Here is a 15,343-nt window from a genome sequence, read left to right as displayed (position 1 = left end):
AGATCATTTATAAAAACATTGAAGAGAACTGGCCCTAAAATGGAACCCTGGGGAACCCCACTGGTGACTGGCTGCCAGCCTGATGTAACCCCATTTACTATAACCTTTTGAACCTGAGCATTCAGCCAATTGTTCACCCATCATATCATGTACTCATCAAGGTATATGCTGGACATTTTATCTAGAAAGATAGAGTCAGAGACAGTATCAAAAGCCTTGCTAAAATCCAAAAAATCACATCTGCTGGCTTCCCTTGGTCAACTAGATGGGTAACATTGCCCTAAAAGAAAATTTAGATAATTAAACAGGACTTTCCCCATGTGAACCTGTGTTGGTTATGACCGATAACTGCATTGTCTTTCAAGTGTTTTTCAATAACTTCCAGAATAATAATTTTACTAGGCATTGAAGCAGATGCACTGTAAATTAAAGGAACAGATCATATCCTAACTGGTTACTTTGCTTTGCATTTGGAAAAAGCTTAGGGCAGTGTACAAAAACTTTCCACATAGCGCTCTGAAAAATTTAGAAGCACTTGTGCTCAGAACACTATGCTTCGGTCACCATTCGCCTCAGGGGAGTTATGATGCATTAAACAATCAGTGGCACCACTAGTCTTGTTTCAAGAGACTTGCTTTGTCATTAGGATCTCATTTGGGACAGAAAGAAAAGCATATATGGAAGTCCCTCTGGAACCTGAATCTTCTATGCTATTTGAACACATACTTTTAATAACTTGCTGTTCCTGCAGAACACGTTTGCATTTGCAGACGCACAAAGCTGGGTGGCACTTGAAATTTTACATTCAGAAAATGTGACATGGACCTCCTATTGGTTAACTATTCTTTGAACAGTTTTGGGTAGTGGTAGCTGTTTCCCATAATCAGAGAAGTGAGTTACCTCAGCTGTGCTAACCGGAGGGCTGTATTTTAGATGTATGTAATTCCACGTGATAGGATCTCTTCCAGGACAGCAGATTGTGATACAGAGTTATTCCATCTGTGTTTTAGGGATGACTGGGTAAATTTGTTCCTAGGCTAACCGACCTATGTCTCCTCTGAATCACTGGATGTCCAAAGCAGATTGTACTCAGAAGAGTCCTCCTTGAGGCTGGTTGTGTAACACCTGCTCTGTAAATGGGAGAATATCTGTTCCGCAAGATCAAGCCTCAGTTGCAGGGGGCGTAGCTGCAATTGAGGCATTGGGACTAAATCCATTTGGAAGGAGTGGGAAGGTTAGGTCAAGTAAAGTAAAATCCAAGTTGCCCACTAAAGATTTCTCTGAAACTGAAGGTATAACTTAAGGCTAACAATGGGCTAACAATGGGACACCCAACACCAGCCTTTTTGCAGACTATGATTTTACTGTGCTCAACTGTCTCCTGTGCTTTGTCAACAGCCTTATATTTGGAGGCATCACCATTGGGACAGGAATCTTGGGTGTTGTTGCTGGGGCAGAAGCTGCAAGAAGATTAAGGAAGATAAACAACAGAGCTGATCCTCTGATCTGTGCCACAAGCATGTTTGTTTCTGCTCTGTGCTTGTTCATAGCACTGATGATGGCCCAGAGGAGCATCACTTCCACTTTTGTAAGTGCCAATCTGTCTATCGCTAGCAAAACATCTTCTGGGACCCTGGGGAGACAGGGAAGGGGGGAAAGGAGGAGAAGGATTGCTATTGCTGGATTCCTGCAGTCATCTAGACCATTACAAAGGTTCAGCAAATGAGACAAAGTGGCCCACTAGCTAGGTAATGTGCATGTTGCTCTAGTATTACCTGCAGTGTCAGTCTGTCTTGGGAGGGCCCCAGTGTGCATTACTTGTCCTAGTAAGGAGGGCAGTCAGTCAGAGCATTATAAACTGGAACTCAGGATCTATGCAATCTGCCTGGACTAGAGAAGAGGAGAGGAGTAAGCCTATGTAGTTAAAGGAAGTCTTGATCTTATGTTAATTTTTAATGCTATGTGACTGATTTAGTATTCTTGTGTCTTTTTGCTCCCTGAATACTTAAGGATTGGTGTACATGGGACTGTGCAATACACACAGTTCTTGCTAACAATAACTTAGCCATCACCTGCAGTGCCCCAAGTCACCAGCTAATCTTCAATGTCAAACTTTTGGCAATGCAACCTGAAGTACAAATAACGTAAGGTAAAGGGAAAAACAGAAACTTACTTAGGAATGAAGAATAGTTCCAAAAACTCCCTGTGAGAGAGAACTGAATGTAAACCTTATTTTAACTATAATCTGGTAACAGCTAGGGAAAGACTCCAAGCTTTTTTTTCCTGTGAATCCATAGCCACCATTACCATGATTAACATAAATAAGAGGATCCAAGTAAAGTTAATTACAGTAATCAACAGTTCTGTGCAAAAGGGTATTTTTGCAGCTTTTTTTGCTTCTAAGAATAACACTTGTTCAAAGAGGTTTTCCTTTTGACACTCCTCAGGAATTCCTGTGGAAAAACACCTTTAAACCAAAGCTAAAAACAAATGGATTTGCATGTCTGTGTGTATGCACACAAAGCAAAATGTGAAATTAAAGATTATTTTTGGGTTCAAGAGCAGATACCTCAGTGCCAAAAGAATTAGTCATTTTCTTTTTCTGCATCTCGGGCTCCCACATAGTCCTGCTCTGACTGTGTTCTTCAGTTCTCTTTTGTAGCTTGTGTAGCACACAAGCACAACTGTGTTTGATTTGCCAGTCTATACTAGATGAGTGAATCAATGTATCAGTTTTAAATCACCCTTTTCCAAAATATACCTTTTATTAGCACTGATGAAATTTGTTTAAAATACTTCTGTCCTTGCAAACAGCATTCTGTTTTCATGATGTTATCTGGGAGGAAGTTCTGAACTGGGATGTGGACAACTGTATTCTTTAAGTTTCTTCCCATGGGCAGAGCAGTTGGTCTTATAAACAAAGACTTTACCACTTCATCTTCTGTTTGATGTGCTTGATTCAGGTGTTCCCACATGTAATGTCAGCAATGCGCAGGGGTAATAAATTGTACATAATCTAAGCACCTGTTTTTTCTAATATTTTTACCACCGTGACTGTTTAACTGTTGCCTTCTCTGGCAGCAGCCGTGCCTCTCCTTGCTTTCTAAACAAGATCTGACACTAGTCATACTGGTGTGAGAATTGGAGTGGCGTGCCAGCTGGTGCATCTAATTTGAAGGTCCCACTGAAACAAATCTTCCATTTGTGTAGGACACTAGCAGGAAACTGGCTTTCCAGTCACTGTCTACTCAGGCACACCGATGTCAGCAGACCTGTCTCCATCACTTCACTTCTGTATGGAAGCTACTGAAGCAAAAAACATCCGTGCATTGGCTTGCGATTGTAGTAGGTTTCATATAATGCTTGCCGCTGTCTTGAGTGGATAATGAAAAGGAATGAGTGGGTTTCATCAGCCATGGACAAAGCTGGAAGAAATGTTTCAAAGCACAAGAATTCTCAAGTTAGCACGTAAACATGGCAGGATTTCCAGGGTCTCTGTTGGGGGAGATAAACTGAAATGTCATGAGATTTCTCTCTTCTTTCTGGACACACAGTTCTTGATTTCAAAAGCTATCTTTGAAAAGACAGAAAAATGATCTGACTTTGTTATGTCAGAGGAGTCTCTGTCTAAATCTGTTCCCCTCTCCAAAAGAAAACAAAAGACGTGCTCTCTGCAGTGCAGCAGGTGCTTTGGAAAACCATGACTGAACCCTGCAGCTGGGAAAGTTGGACTGTATTTAGTGTTGGGGGAACTTTGATTTAAATGGACTTATCTTTAATGGTAATGCTGTCTCAGGATGCAGTCTTGCCCTGCAAATTGCCTTTGAAGAAGGCATTCTGCAGCTCTTGTCTCTGATACACCTGCATGCTGTTTTTTTTTTTTTTTTTTTTTTTTTAAAAAAAAACCAAAACAAAACAAACCACAAAAAAACAGAAATGGCAGAAATGGTTGATCACATATGGTCCAGCCATGCTGACTCCCTTCTTTTCTGTCTAGATGTGCAACTTTTAAAAAGCAAATAGTGTGTTTGACATTGATTACAATCTAATTCTCTTTTAGCTTTGGGTATGAATGTAAACAGTCATCTACAAAGCAAAATCTCCTTAAAATTTGGGCCATTATTCTGGTTGCATCCTTTGAAGACCAACTTCAAGTATTCAGTCTGCTAAAAAGTTGGGGATCCTGGAGAAGGTGACAGCAATAAAATGCAGTGTTTCTGGATACACTCAGCAGATTAGAAAGGGCATGTCACAAACACAATTGCACAAATTCAATGGAAACATTTTCTACATTAGTTTCAAATAAGAAGTTGAGACAGTGGAAGGAATATTGAGACATTGTAGGAATTGAAGGATACACTTTAAATAGAGCATTACTATTGCTTTCCTGCCATCATCGGCCCTTCTACCTTGCCAAGTACTGTACTTCCAGGACATCTTTTCTTGTTTTAGAGAAAAGTACATATAGCTGTCTCATATTTACAGATTGAAGTTGTTTTGCAGTTGGCAGGGTGAGTACACAAGCTATTCAACCATATTGAATTTATTCTGCATGAGAAAGTACAAATTTGATATTGGTTGTAGAAAGAATACTTTAATATAGTTTGCAGAATGATTTATTGTTTTCCAAGACTGTCTGGCTTAATTTTTTTCTGGTGCCCTACAACTGTAATCCACACAAGATATTAGGAAAGAAAAGAAAAGCTGACAAAGCTGTGTCCCAAACATTAACAAAACTCTATATAAAATTCCTCTCTGGAGGATCACATTTTCTTATCATGGATAACTTTTCATTAATTTCCATTCATTTGAACTCCGGGTTGAGACCATAATTTGTTTCCCAAAGATGAATTTTACATTATTTTCTCACATTAGGCATGTTTCTCATACTAGGCTCTTGTTCTTAGGCACCTGAAGAGATGAAATAACTTGAAAAATCTTGAAGAAACAGGAAAACCTGAAACAACACTTTAGATAGATCAATCCCTCATTTGGTGTGTGAAGGCAGGTAGTCATATATTCCATTGATGGTATCTAGGAACAATTTGGGAGATTTCAGAACCTTCTGCTCTAACCATTGTATTTGCATCTAGTTATATCTAAAGTGTCAGCCAGGATTTAAATAGATCTTTGTTCTTCGTTTCCTTGCTGTTTCACTTTAACCTGCCATATCTCTTGTTAGCTATGGCATGACCAACAGAATTTACTCAGTTCATGCTGTTATCGCTGTATAGCAGGGTACTACTGCACTTCTGGATTTGCCTCTAATTTCCCTATGAGTGCTGCTTTGACCACTTTGTAGGTTGTGATTCTAAGATAGCACTGGCTAGTACTTTGTGGTGATTTGCAAGGTTTGACCTTTTTGGTCCTTATTGCCAGGCAGCTTGGCAATAAGCTGAACTATGTGATATTGCTAACCATGTTACCAATACATTTCACTTCGTGTTTGTCCCAAAGTTCTTTAATAAAAGGCTGTATCTCTTGCTCTGCAGCCAAGACTGGCATTAGAATCACTTCTATAGTCAATAGGCTGTTATTGCTACAGTCATGGAAGTGGAGACCGACTGCATTCTGCCTCTTGCAAGGGCAAGGTCCACCAAAGTCAAATCAGTGGAAAGACTTTGATAGTAGGATGCACAAATCCAAGAACTAAGGCATAGTCAAGGAGTATGTGAAACTGGTGATACCTGTTAAAAAAAAAAATAATGAAAAGTAATTATATATGGAGGAATAGATTCAGCTGCAAATTAGAAAAACTGTATAAAGCATTTGGAAGGAAAAGATGTCTGGATAAAGGTCTGTGCTTGGTACCTCTGGTCTTCAAAGCACTTTTTCCCCAGACTGGTTTGGAGGAGAAAACACATCAATAGCACAGGCAAGAAATGCAGAGGAAGTAGGTGTATAACAGGAAGATGCAGTGATTCAGATGTACGTCTGATTCCTCTTGGGAGCATGAAAGCTACCCCTCTGAAAACATCTGATAGCTTGCACTGTGCCTTTCTTTCATCAGCCAGATAGAGTATCTTGATCAAGGCCCACCCAGTCAAGATGCTAGCACTTGTTATTATGATGGAATTTATTTTGTAGGTGCCATCTGGTGGCCTGTGTCACTAAGCAGATTCTGACTTCTAGAACTACTCCAGCTTTACAGTGTAGCTTTAATGTGTTCTTCAAGTATTGATTAGTCTGTACAGCCTGCTGAAATCCATGTCCAGGGCTGGCTGAAAGGGTTAATCTCCTATATGACCACAGGTGTAAGAACTGTTGGGGGCCCTACCCTTTTCTCCTGGTGGCTGCATCTCCATCTGTGGTGAATTATGGAATTCCCACAGGACACCAAGACGTTGAGGCTGTCTGACTCTAGGAGTCCCATTTCATTTCAGAACTGACCTCTCTGAAGGAGCCTTTAACAGAACTTGTCCTGGCACAGAGATATTCTCTTGGTTTCATTTGGAAAACTGTAAAAAGGGAAATCTTTGACAAAATTTTAAACCTGTGTTGGAGGTTTCCCTTCACAGGCTTTTGTCTCCCTCTTCTTGGGTTCAGCAGTTCATTCCAATTTATTTGTGAGGGTGATATGTTTCCTCTTTTGGCTCTTCTGCTGAGGATACATGAACCAAAGCAACTCACATACCTTCCCTAGTTCCTTTCCTCTTATTTAAGAGGAAGATAGTGTTTGTGACTGTAGGCAGAGCAGATGTTTAATTTATAAAGAGATGGGTATGTACAACAACTCACAGAGATGAGCATAGTTGATAAGCCTGCCTTCATCTTCACACTAAAGAATAGCAGTGTCATGTGTATAGTCACTGCTTTCTTCTTTTTTTTGCAGATTTTTATTGCATTTGGAGAACTATTTTTATCTGTAAACTGGGCTGTTGTGACAGACATACTGCTGGTAAGTGCTTGTGAAACTATTTGCTTATTTCCAGGTTTTCAGCTTTTCACAACAGTATTGTTCAGAAGTGTGCAACCTGGTGGCTAGGAGGACCAAATTTCTCCTTCCAGGAAGAGATGAGTGAAACCTAGCTAAGAATACCTGTATTGGGAGCCTGCTAATATTAGGGTTGTAACCTAGTGCTGTAGTATAGTGCTGTGCAGATACCTCTAACAGTATGGGTGTAGTAGTGCAGTAGTCCAAGCTCATTGTAAGTCCAGAAAGGAGATGTTCTGGATGCAATTCATGCCTGTGTAACTATCTAGTGCTTCTGGTACCCACACTAGCCTGGATTTTTTGTACAGCTCTGTGTTGTTGGATGTCTGCCAGAAAGTGGTCTACACAAAAAAAAAAAAATCACTTTCTGTCTGTATTCAGGGATTTTGTATTTATGCTCCAAGCTTTGTAAAGATGAGCCAAATGAGGGAAAGCCAATATTTTATAAACTAAAGTTAGTGAATCTGTTAGAATACTTCATTCTGTGAGCTATTTGCAAGTTCCCTCACTGCAGTTCCCTCAGTGCAGGTGAACTCCAGCACTTACAAGTCAAATTAATAAATGATGCTACACTGCCAAAGCATTGGCAAAACAGTGATGCTTATGATGCTCTTGGGGGTTCCAGGAATGCCACCACGAGCCCAAAGAATAACAGTGCCTATTTCATTTCAATTATGTCATCAGCAACTTTTTTTAGAAAGGAGTGATGTGAAAAGCACACACCTTGTGGCACAATTAGTTCAGGTATTAACAAGCAGCTACCTTTTCTATTAGTTATTGCAAAGGCTTTAAGGATTAACACTTTTTTTAATATCCTTGAGGTTTTACTCAAAGGAAGAATTTGTCAACCCTTGTTTTATGCTGTAGCTCCACAGTCACTAATAAATGTCTGTGTAAAATATGGGACAGATATTATGCTAGAAAGATTTTCTACCATCACTGAACTACACAGATTATCACGGTCTAACAAAGTAGTTTATGTGACTTTTTGGGGAAAGTCGTAGTACAAACAAGCTGAATATACTTTACCAGTCAAACAAGCAAGGAAATAGTCTATCTTGTTTGTATCTAGTAATCTGACTGCAGAAAGCTGGTTTAAGTACCACAGACAGAGCTATTAGAATGACTGAAAATCCTTTCATTGTTTCCCATGGGCATAAGATAGAATATTTAAATTGGCACTGTCCTCTTCTACAAAGAATAAAGCACTGTATTGCAATGAAACACAGACTTCCTAATTTTTGGAATCTTCTTCTGTGGGGTGACTTTGTTGCAGAACAGTGAGCGTGACCAGAACCTCAACACTGAAAGCAGGATGCTACCTGAAAGAGAGAGAGCTGAGAGAGGTGTGGTACTGGCAAAATGCTGATGCAGTTGGTACTAATAGAAGACAAAGTAGAGAAATTGTTTAAAGCCCTCAGGACAGATGAGAGAAGGCACACAGGTAAAGGCGAAGCAGAAAAGAACTCTGAGTTTCCCACCTTCAGGCTAGTTATGGAAAACTGGTAGCTGAAGTGATCCTAAGCAAGATTCACATGAACATCTCCTGTTTTATTTAATAGTTTCTCATTTCAAGGGAGTTCAAATCTACATGCAGATAGCTAAAGCAAACTTCACTGTCATAAGAAATCTTTCATATAAGAACCACAGTGAATGCATTAATGTGTAGCACAACACATAGTGCTGCCCAATAACATGTCACAAGAATTTATGACAGTAAAGAAAACTTGCAGCCCATGGCTCATGATGAAAATGGTTGTCCACAAGGCTGCCATCGTTTCTTGCTGCCAAAGGAACTGAAAATGTACTCCTGAGGTTACTGTCACTATAGTCTTAGTTACTCGGAATATACAACTTGCTTGATATTCCTAACAGCTACCTAAAAATGAGTGGTAAAAAACTGTGCAGAGATAAAAGTATCTCTATTACAGTCTTTGGTGTAAAAGAAGGATGTGAAAGTATATAGCCAAACACTGAGCGCCTGCTAATGGCAAAAGGGACTAGCTGTGAAGCACTATAGAACTCTGCTTCAGCTGACTAGACCTTGACTTGAGCCTGTTTATCTTCAAACTTCATAGCTTGAAGAATCTTTCTTCACATTTTGATTGAGATAAAGGAATAAACTAACTCATATTTCATGGTTCTTCAACAAAGCACTGTTGTTGACTATTGTGTTATGGTCTCAAGTTACTCTTTCATGGTACTGCTCTCTACATGCCAGTTTTCTGCAGTCTGGAATTGTAAGAAAAAATAAAAATTGCAGTCAGCATTAGTGAATTGGTTGCCCGCTGAAAAGCTCAGTCTGCTGCAAGATGGTTTTGTTTCTTCTTTGACTCTCAAACAATGATCAGAAACAATTATCCTTTGAGACAAGAGGTATAGCCTTGAAGCAGTGAACAGGTACAGAAAAACTATCACTGCTTCAAAATGATTTTTTATTAGTTTCTATTTCAGATTATTTTTAAATCACTGATTTTTTTTTTTCAAGAGAACAAAGTACTATTACAATTAGTATTCTTCTTACATCACTTGAGCCTCCATTGAAAGATTTTCTTAAAGTCTCTCAATTTACGTTTATTTGAACTCCTGCATTTGTGTTTTAATTCTCTCCTCTGTCACTGTTAAAGAGGAAGATGACATTGCTCAGTTAGATACAGTTGATACAGGATGGGAAGTAAAGTACAAGTCAGGACTGTCAGCTCCTTCTTTAGATTCCTTTCTGAACCCAACCTGCAACATCTGCAAGGAACTGTGTTTGCATTCAGTTCAGTCACTTAGGTCTCAGCTTGCTTAGGGAATGCTGCATCATATTCCAGCCTGGACAAAATCTATTTGGAGTTTCATTGCCATATCCTTGATCCATGTAAACTGAGAAGAGGTTCTGAGAAGAAGTTCTTGTCTCCCATGTGACTGACACACTTCTTTTGTATTTATTTTAGAAAGCTTTGGTTTTAGGTGGAAGCAATACTGCATCAACCAGCAACAAGCAGGAAGGTGAAAAGTTTGGCAGAGCAGAGCTCTGTAGTGGTGTGCTCCCCTGAGAGCAGACACACAGTGTACAACTATGAATGTGCTTTGGGTTGGATCTGTTGAATTCTAAATGTTACTAATTGTTTTGTTAGAAAAACGATGGAATTTAGATGAATTTGTGGATGTCTGCTCATTCAGTGGCAATCTTATCTGAGTTTTGTTTCATTCTGCTGAAAATCCGTGGGTTCATTGTATCACTGCTACTACATTGACTTAAGGATGCCATAGATAACAACAGAAATTTCTCTTTTTTGTATTGTTTCCTGTGTGAGCTGATAGACTTTCTGATATTGTGGCTGGATTTGCTAATGCATGTTCTTATTCTGCCGTGAAAATGACTTTTCGTTCTCCCTATATGGCACTGCTAGGCAGAGCAGAGCTAGGAATTTATTTATCCTGCAGCCTGTGGAGACAAAGACAAAGGAAGATGCCGACTGAATGATAAGGACTTTCTTCCTTTGTGGATCATACATCAAGATGCATTGCATGTAGCAAGCTTTGTGCCCCTTATTCAGCTGTAAACATAAGGTATCTACCGGCTGACTGCAATCAGAACGTGCGCGTAGGGAAGTGCTGTAGCTGCCTTGCTTACAGTTCTCTGGCTAAGTAGGAGACTGTAATGGAGTGTCCCTAATGAAATAGCTGTTTACCATCTGTGAGGTACTGGTACTCTATATTTTAGGCTTTTGGCAGCTAAAGCATAAAAGCTGCTGGAACTGGAAGCTAATATTGGGCTTGGGAAGGCTACCAACATGTCCCTGTCTTTGTTTGGAAGTGCCCTGGGAGGTATAGAAGTGTTTACCAGCTTGTCTCTTCCATCTGCTTTTTTAGCTGACAGCTCTGTCACATAGTCTGCAGGAGGATCTCTAAAACCTCCAGAGACAGCATGACAGGGCTTGCAAATTATATTTGTGGGGGCACCCTGCTTATCTATCAAGGCATCTGGACTGGCATCTCCTAGGAGATGACAGTGCATGGGATGTCATCTGCATTGTTGATGTGGTGTGAGCAGCTGGGCAGTTACTGTGGACAGGCTGCTTCAAAGCCCAGGTTTGTGGGAGCATTCAGGTTATTTTCCTAGAGAAGCCTACAGTGCGTTGAGCTTTTGCATACTGTTTCCATTGAGCAGAAGAACCTCAATAATAGCAGTCAGAGTTTGTGGGAGCCCGGTAACTGTAGGAAGCTTCTGTCCTTCTTGCTCATTTTTCTTGTTACAGCTTTGTTCCATAGGTACAGGAATGAGAGATTTAATGCATGCTGCAAGAAAGTGGTGCAGGACACTGAGAGTGTGAAAGTGCATTTATATTCTCTGGTGCCTGCAATACCTACAATATGTTAAGTACATAACAATATTTGATTTGCATTGCTCAAACACAACCTATCATTATCAATAAAAGAAAAGAAAACTGAGTCTAGGGCAGTTGGCAGGATAACCAAGAACAGTCAAACTCCTGTCTCGCTCTGTCATAGCAAGTTCTACTTCCCAACCTAGAGTTTTCTACTGTAATTTGTTTCTCTCTCTCACTCAGAGAGTGAGGCTTATATATTTGATACTCTTGTTCTCACAAGTGTAATTAACCTTGGTTTCTTGGACAGTGCTGCTTCCTTACTTTCCAGTTCTAATTTCCATTAATGCAGTTCCTTGTACTCACCCTAAAGATGTGGCATTGATATTGCTATTGGTATTGATATTTCCTTATCTAATATTGTGAGATCACCTTGTACATGAAGAGTGATAATATAACTCCAAGTTAAATGTGGGAGCAGGATCTTTTTCTTCTTCTGTGCCCAACCTGTTGTCATGCATGTTAGTGTTTCTTTGAAGGCAGCTATAAAGCCACAATACCTTGTGTTTGCCTCTTGGCCAAACACATCACCTTATTAATTAGTGTTTGAGATGTCTAAGTGATGCTCCAATCAATTTCCCACAAACAAACACACAAACAAAACAAAAAACAAAACAGGGGAGTGGAGGAGTGGGGGAATATTAAGTGTTCTGTCTCTGATATGAGCAATTGGTTGGAAAACAAATGTATCAAGGTTTAAAATTGCCTCTGCCTCATTCTGACTGTGAATGCTTCTCCTTTAAGTGTGTAATAATGTAAATGCATTACTGAGAGAGACACAAACAAATTATATAGAATCATGCTGTACTTCAGGCATTGTTGATCTTCTTTAGTAGTGCAGACGTAAAGCTCCTATTACCCCCAAATTACTATATTTCATCTTGAAATTGGTTATAATCTATGTGATGCTTTGCTGTGTTCTGTACCTGTACCATCTTCTTCCACTTGTTATTTAAACTGCATGCACTTGAAAGCACAATCATTTTGAGGTATGGTTATTAGAGTAGTTATATCTCAGGTGCTGGCCAGTTACAAGCAGCAAACTTCTGCTATCAAATCTGTCATCAAACCACCATCAGCCACCTTCTGGTCCCTCCCTGAGTCTCCACACGCTCTGCAAGGTCTCAGCTGACATCCCTTTTAGCCGTGGCAGCTCGTTCTGGTACCCCAGTTTCCCAGCAGTCTAGAGCAGGCCTGCTGACACAGTGTTATGAGAGATTTTCTCAGAGGCTGTCACCGCTGAACCTCCTTACAAGTAAATTGGTACTAGTAAATTGGTACAACTGCAGGGGTTACTGGCTGGGGTTTTCTGTTAGTGGCATGGCCAAGTAAGTCTGTACAAGGTGCTGTGAGTCTGTGAATGGAGGCAGGGGAATAATGTTTTTCATGCTTTATTGTCATTCCCTCTTTTGCGTTGCTTTCTTGACCATCTTCTTCCTAAATAAAACATCCAGTGTACTGTATTGCTCAGAAAAACCTCTCTGTCTCCAAACAGTGTTTGAATATGAAATATAAATAATTGAATATATCCATCCCTCTAGGTAGCTGCCCATTTTTGAGATTCGTTCTGTTAATACTCATTCTCTTGTGGGTTGTGTTTTGTTTCAGTATGTTGTGACACCGAGGCGGCAGTCTACAGCTATTGCCCTGCAGATTTTGGTGAGCCATTTGCTGGGAGATGCAGGCAGCCCATATCTTGTTGGGACTGTAAGTAAATTCTCTGCTTATCTGAGTTTTCTTTAGGGTAAAACCTTTAGAAACTGAAAGACAGACACACAGAAATCTAGGCACTTCCTGGTCCAAAGCTTAGAAATTACTGAAGTTGGTAGCCTTGAATAACCTTGATTCTGGAATCCAGGGGGACATTTTTGTAAGCGTTTTTACTTGCATGCAACTTCTGTTCCTGTGACACCGCAGGTATGTAGAATATAATCCTATATCTATATAGATATGCGTCGTTTCCTGCAGTGTGTAGAAATTAATTTTGATTTAAAATTTGAAAATTAATAAATTTTGAAGACATACATTTTTGCAAAGACAGTGTCATCTCTTTTACCCACTGTTCTTTGCCATCTTTGAGGTACAGGCAGAACTGAGGCTTCCTGCTGAATGTTCTGCTGCATCCTGCTAGTAACTATGCACAGAATACTTCTTTTGCAATACCTTGCATGCAGTTGCCTAAAATAGCAGCTAATTGAAAAGTATAAGACAAAAAAAGTTTGTCATGGTATATCCAGGTGAGATTATCCTCAGGTAACCTTGCACCTTTACAAAGAACAGAGATGATGAATCCAGGAATAGAACTGTTGTATATCCATGTGGGGTGCAATGAGCACTACATTGTGTTCTGGAAGGCTTCTGTGAACCAGTATGCCAACACTGCCCATATCTGCTGTTGATTAAACACCGTATCTTCTGTATTCAGGTCTGGCTATTGTTTGCTGACCTATTTCAACTAACCCTTTAGCTTATAAACTGTCTGGAGAATCTTTGAATAGTCTTTTTCAGGGTCTGTGTTTCTTCCCTTTGCACTCTAGAGATTTTTTTTTCTGAGTGTTTTTAAATTAAATGCATTAGGTTTGTATTTTGTCTGTTATATTTGCTGTAGTCCCTAGGTGCCCATTTAGAGTTGATCTTGCTCTTATCTCCTTAAACTGTCATAAATAATCATATTCAACCCAGCAAAGGTTGAAGAGTCTCATATTTGTGTATTTCAAAACACGAAGCATATTGTAATCAAGGACATATGTGGGAATAGCAATGACTGCATTCAGCATTCATCTTTTTGTTTGTACTAAGAAGAGGTTTTAAGTTCGTAGGTTAAGTATTGAACCTTATGGGTTTCTTGAAATCAGCTTTTCTTTCTGTCTGCAAAACTAAAATTCCGGTGTGTCACATATAGCTTTTACAACCTCATCGTCTAGCCAGTGCAAAAAGCAGCTGTCTGGTATCTTCTTCCCAGTTCCTCAGATTGTCATTCCATGACTCCTCAAATGCCTTTTGGCTCAAAACCAGACTCCACTCTTGTCTCTGAAATCAATTTCCAGCTCTTCCCTTTTTAATGTGTGTTGCTGCTCGTGGCTGCATTTTTGCCAAAATTTTTTTGCCAGTTTCTATTTGTTTGATTCTGATTAAGGATAGATAAAGTAATCAAACAGCACCAAGAAATGATAAAGGTCATTGCCAAATGTTTGTCCTGTGCTGGCTTTCTGGAGATGGGCTAGAAAATGGTAAAATGAGTTAATGTTTACCAGTCATGATAAACACTGGTTGCAGTATTTTGTGTTCTTGTGACTGGAGGCAGTAATAATATAGAAGAACAATATTCCCCAACCAAATGGAAATGGAACAGCAGTGCAATAGGTGTATTGGGGTTGACAAACCAAGGTAGCAAGCTTTTCATCCCTACCTGCTCAGTTTCATTCTATTCAAGGGCCACAGTGTAAAAAGCCTGCTTAAATCAAGAGAGAAACATGGTGTTATCCCACATTAATGACATCATTGTTCATTCCCTAGATCTCCAGTGTTATTCAGGCCAACAACAATCACTCAGTCCAGTGGAGTTTCAGGAGCCTGCAGTACAGCTTCATCATCTGTGTTTTTGTTGGTGTCATTGGAGGAGGTTTTTTCCTGCTGACATCTTTCTACGTTGAAGATGATCGTAAGGAAGCAGAGAAGCGATAAGGTTTCTACGTATCTTTTAAACCTTTATCTTATAACTTTCCTGTTTGTATGCCAGCCATGATATTGACTCTGTAAAGTTAAAACACAAATGTACATGTTGTGGTAATAATACAATAGTTTCTATAAATAAAAGAAATGTAAAATCCCAGCAAGGCCTCAGATTAAACAAATCTTCCTTATTGAAAAAAACAGACTTTGCAGAACACACAATGGTCACAGAAGTGCAGTTACTGACCCCTTCAAAATACGAAGGTAATAAAATAGCTTTGCTGCAGGTAATGCATCTTCATGAAAAGTGTTTCCTTCTCTCCTCTGGTCTTTGGAGCCCACTCCCCTCTCCCTGAAGGAA

The 15,343-nt window shown here is 39.7% G+C and overlaps 1 protein-coding gene across 9 annotated transcripts in view; it reads left to right on the top strand.

Moving 5' to 3' along the window:
• The window catches only part of LOC309885902 (protein spinster homolog 3-like), a 44,078-nt gene extending 28,942 nt beyond the window's left edge, over positions 1-15,136 (top strand). For 8 of the 9 annotated variants that reach the window (XM_082776306.1, XM_082776310.1, XM_082776309.1 and 5 more), the window contains 4 exons: positions 1,399-1,588; positions 6,833-6,898; positions 12,919-13,017; positions 14,827-15,136. In XM_082776306.1, the coding sequence (XP_082632432.1) occupies positions 1,399-1,588; positions 6,833-6,898; positions 12,919-13,017; positions 14,827-14,994 (523 nt within the window). In that variant the 3' untranslated portion in view covers positions 14,995-15,136. Of the gene's footprint in view, positions 1-1,398; positions 1,589-6,832; positions 6,899-8,210; positions 8,310-12,918; positions 13,018-14,826 lie in introns of those variants that run through there. The other variant, XM_082776308.1, reaches the window with a different exon arrangement.
• The last annotated feature ends 207 nt before the right edge of the window (positions 15,137-15,343 follow it).

The sequence above is a fragment of the Aythya marila genome (assembly GCF_965140915.1).
Source record: "Aythya marila genome assembly, chromosome: 20".
In the NCBI taxonomy this organism is placed as follows: Eukaryota; Metazoa; Chordata; class Aves; order Anseriformes; family Anatidae; genus Aythya; species Aythya marila.
The sequence above is the reverse complement of the archived record's forward strand: the minus strand, read 5'-3'. Positions and strand labels throughout refer to the sequence as shown.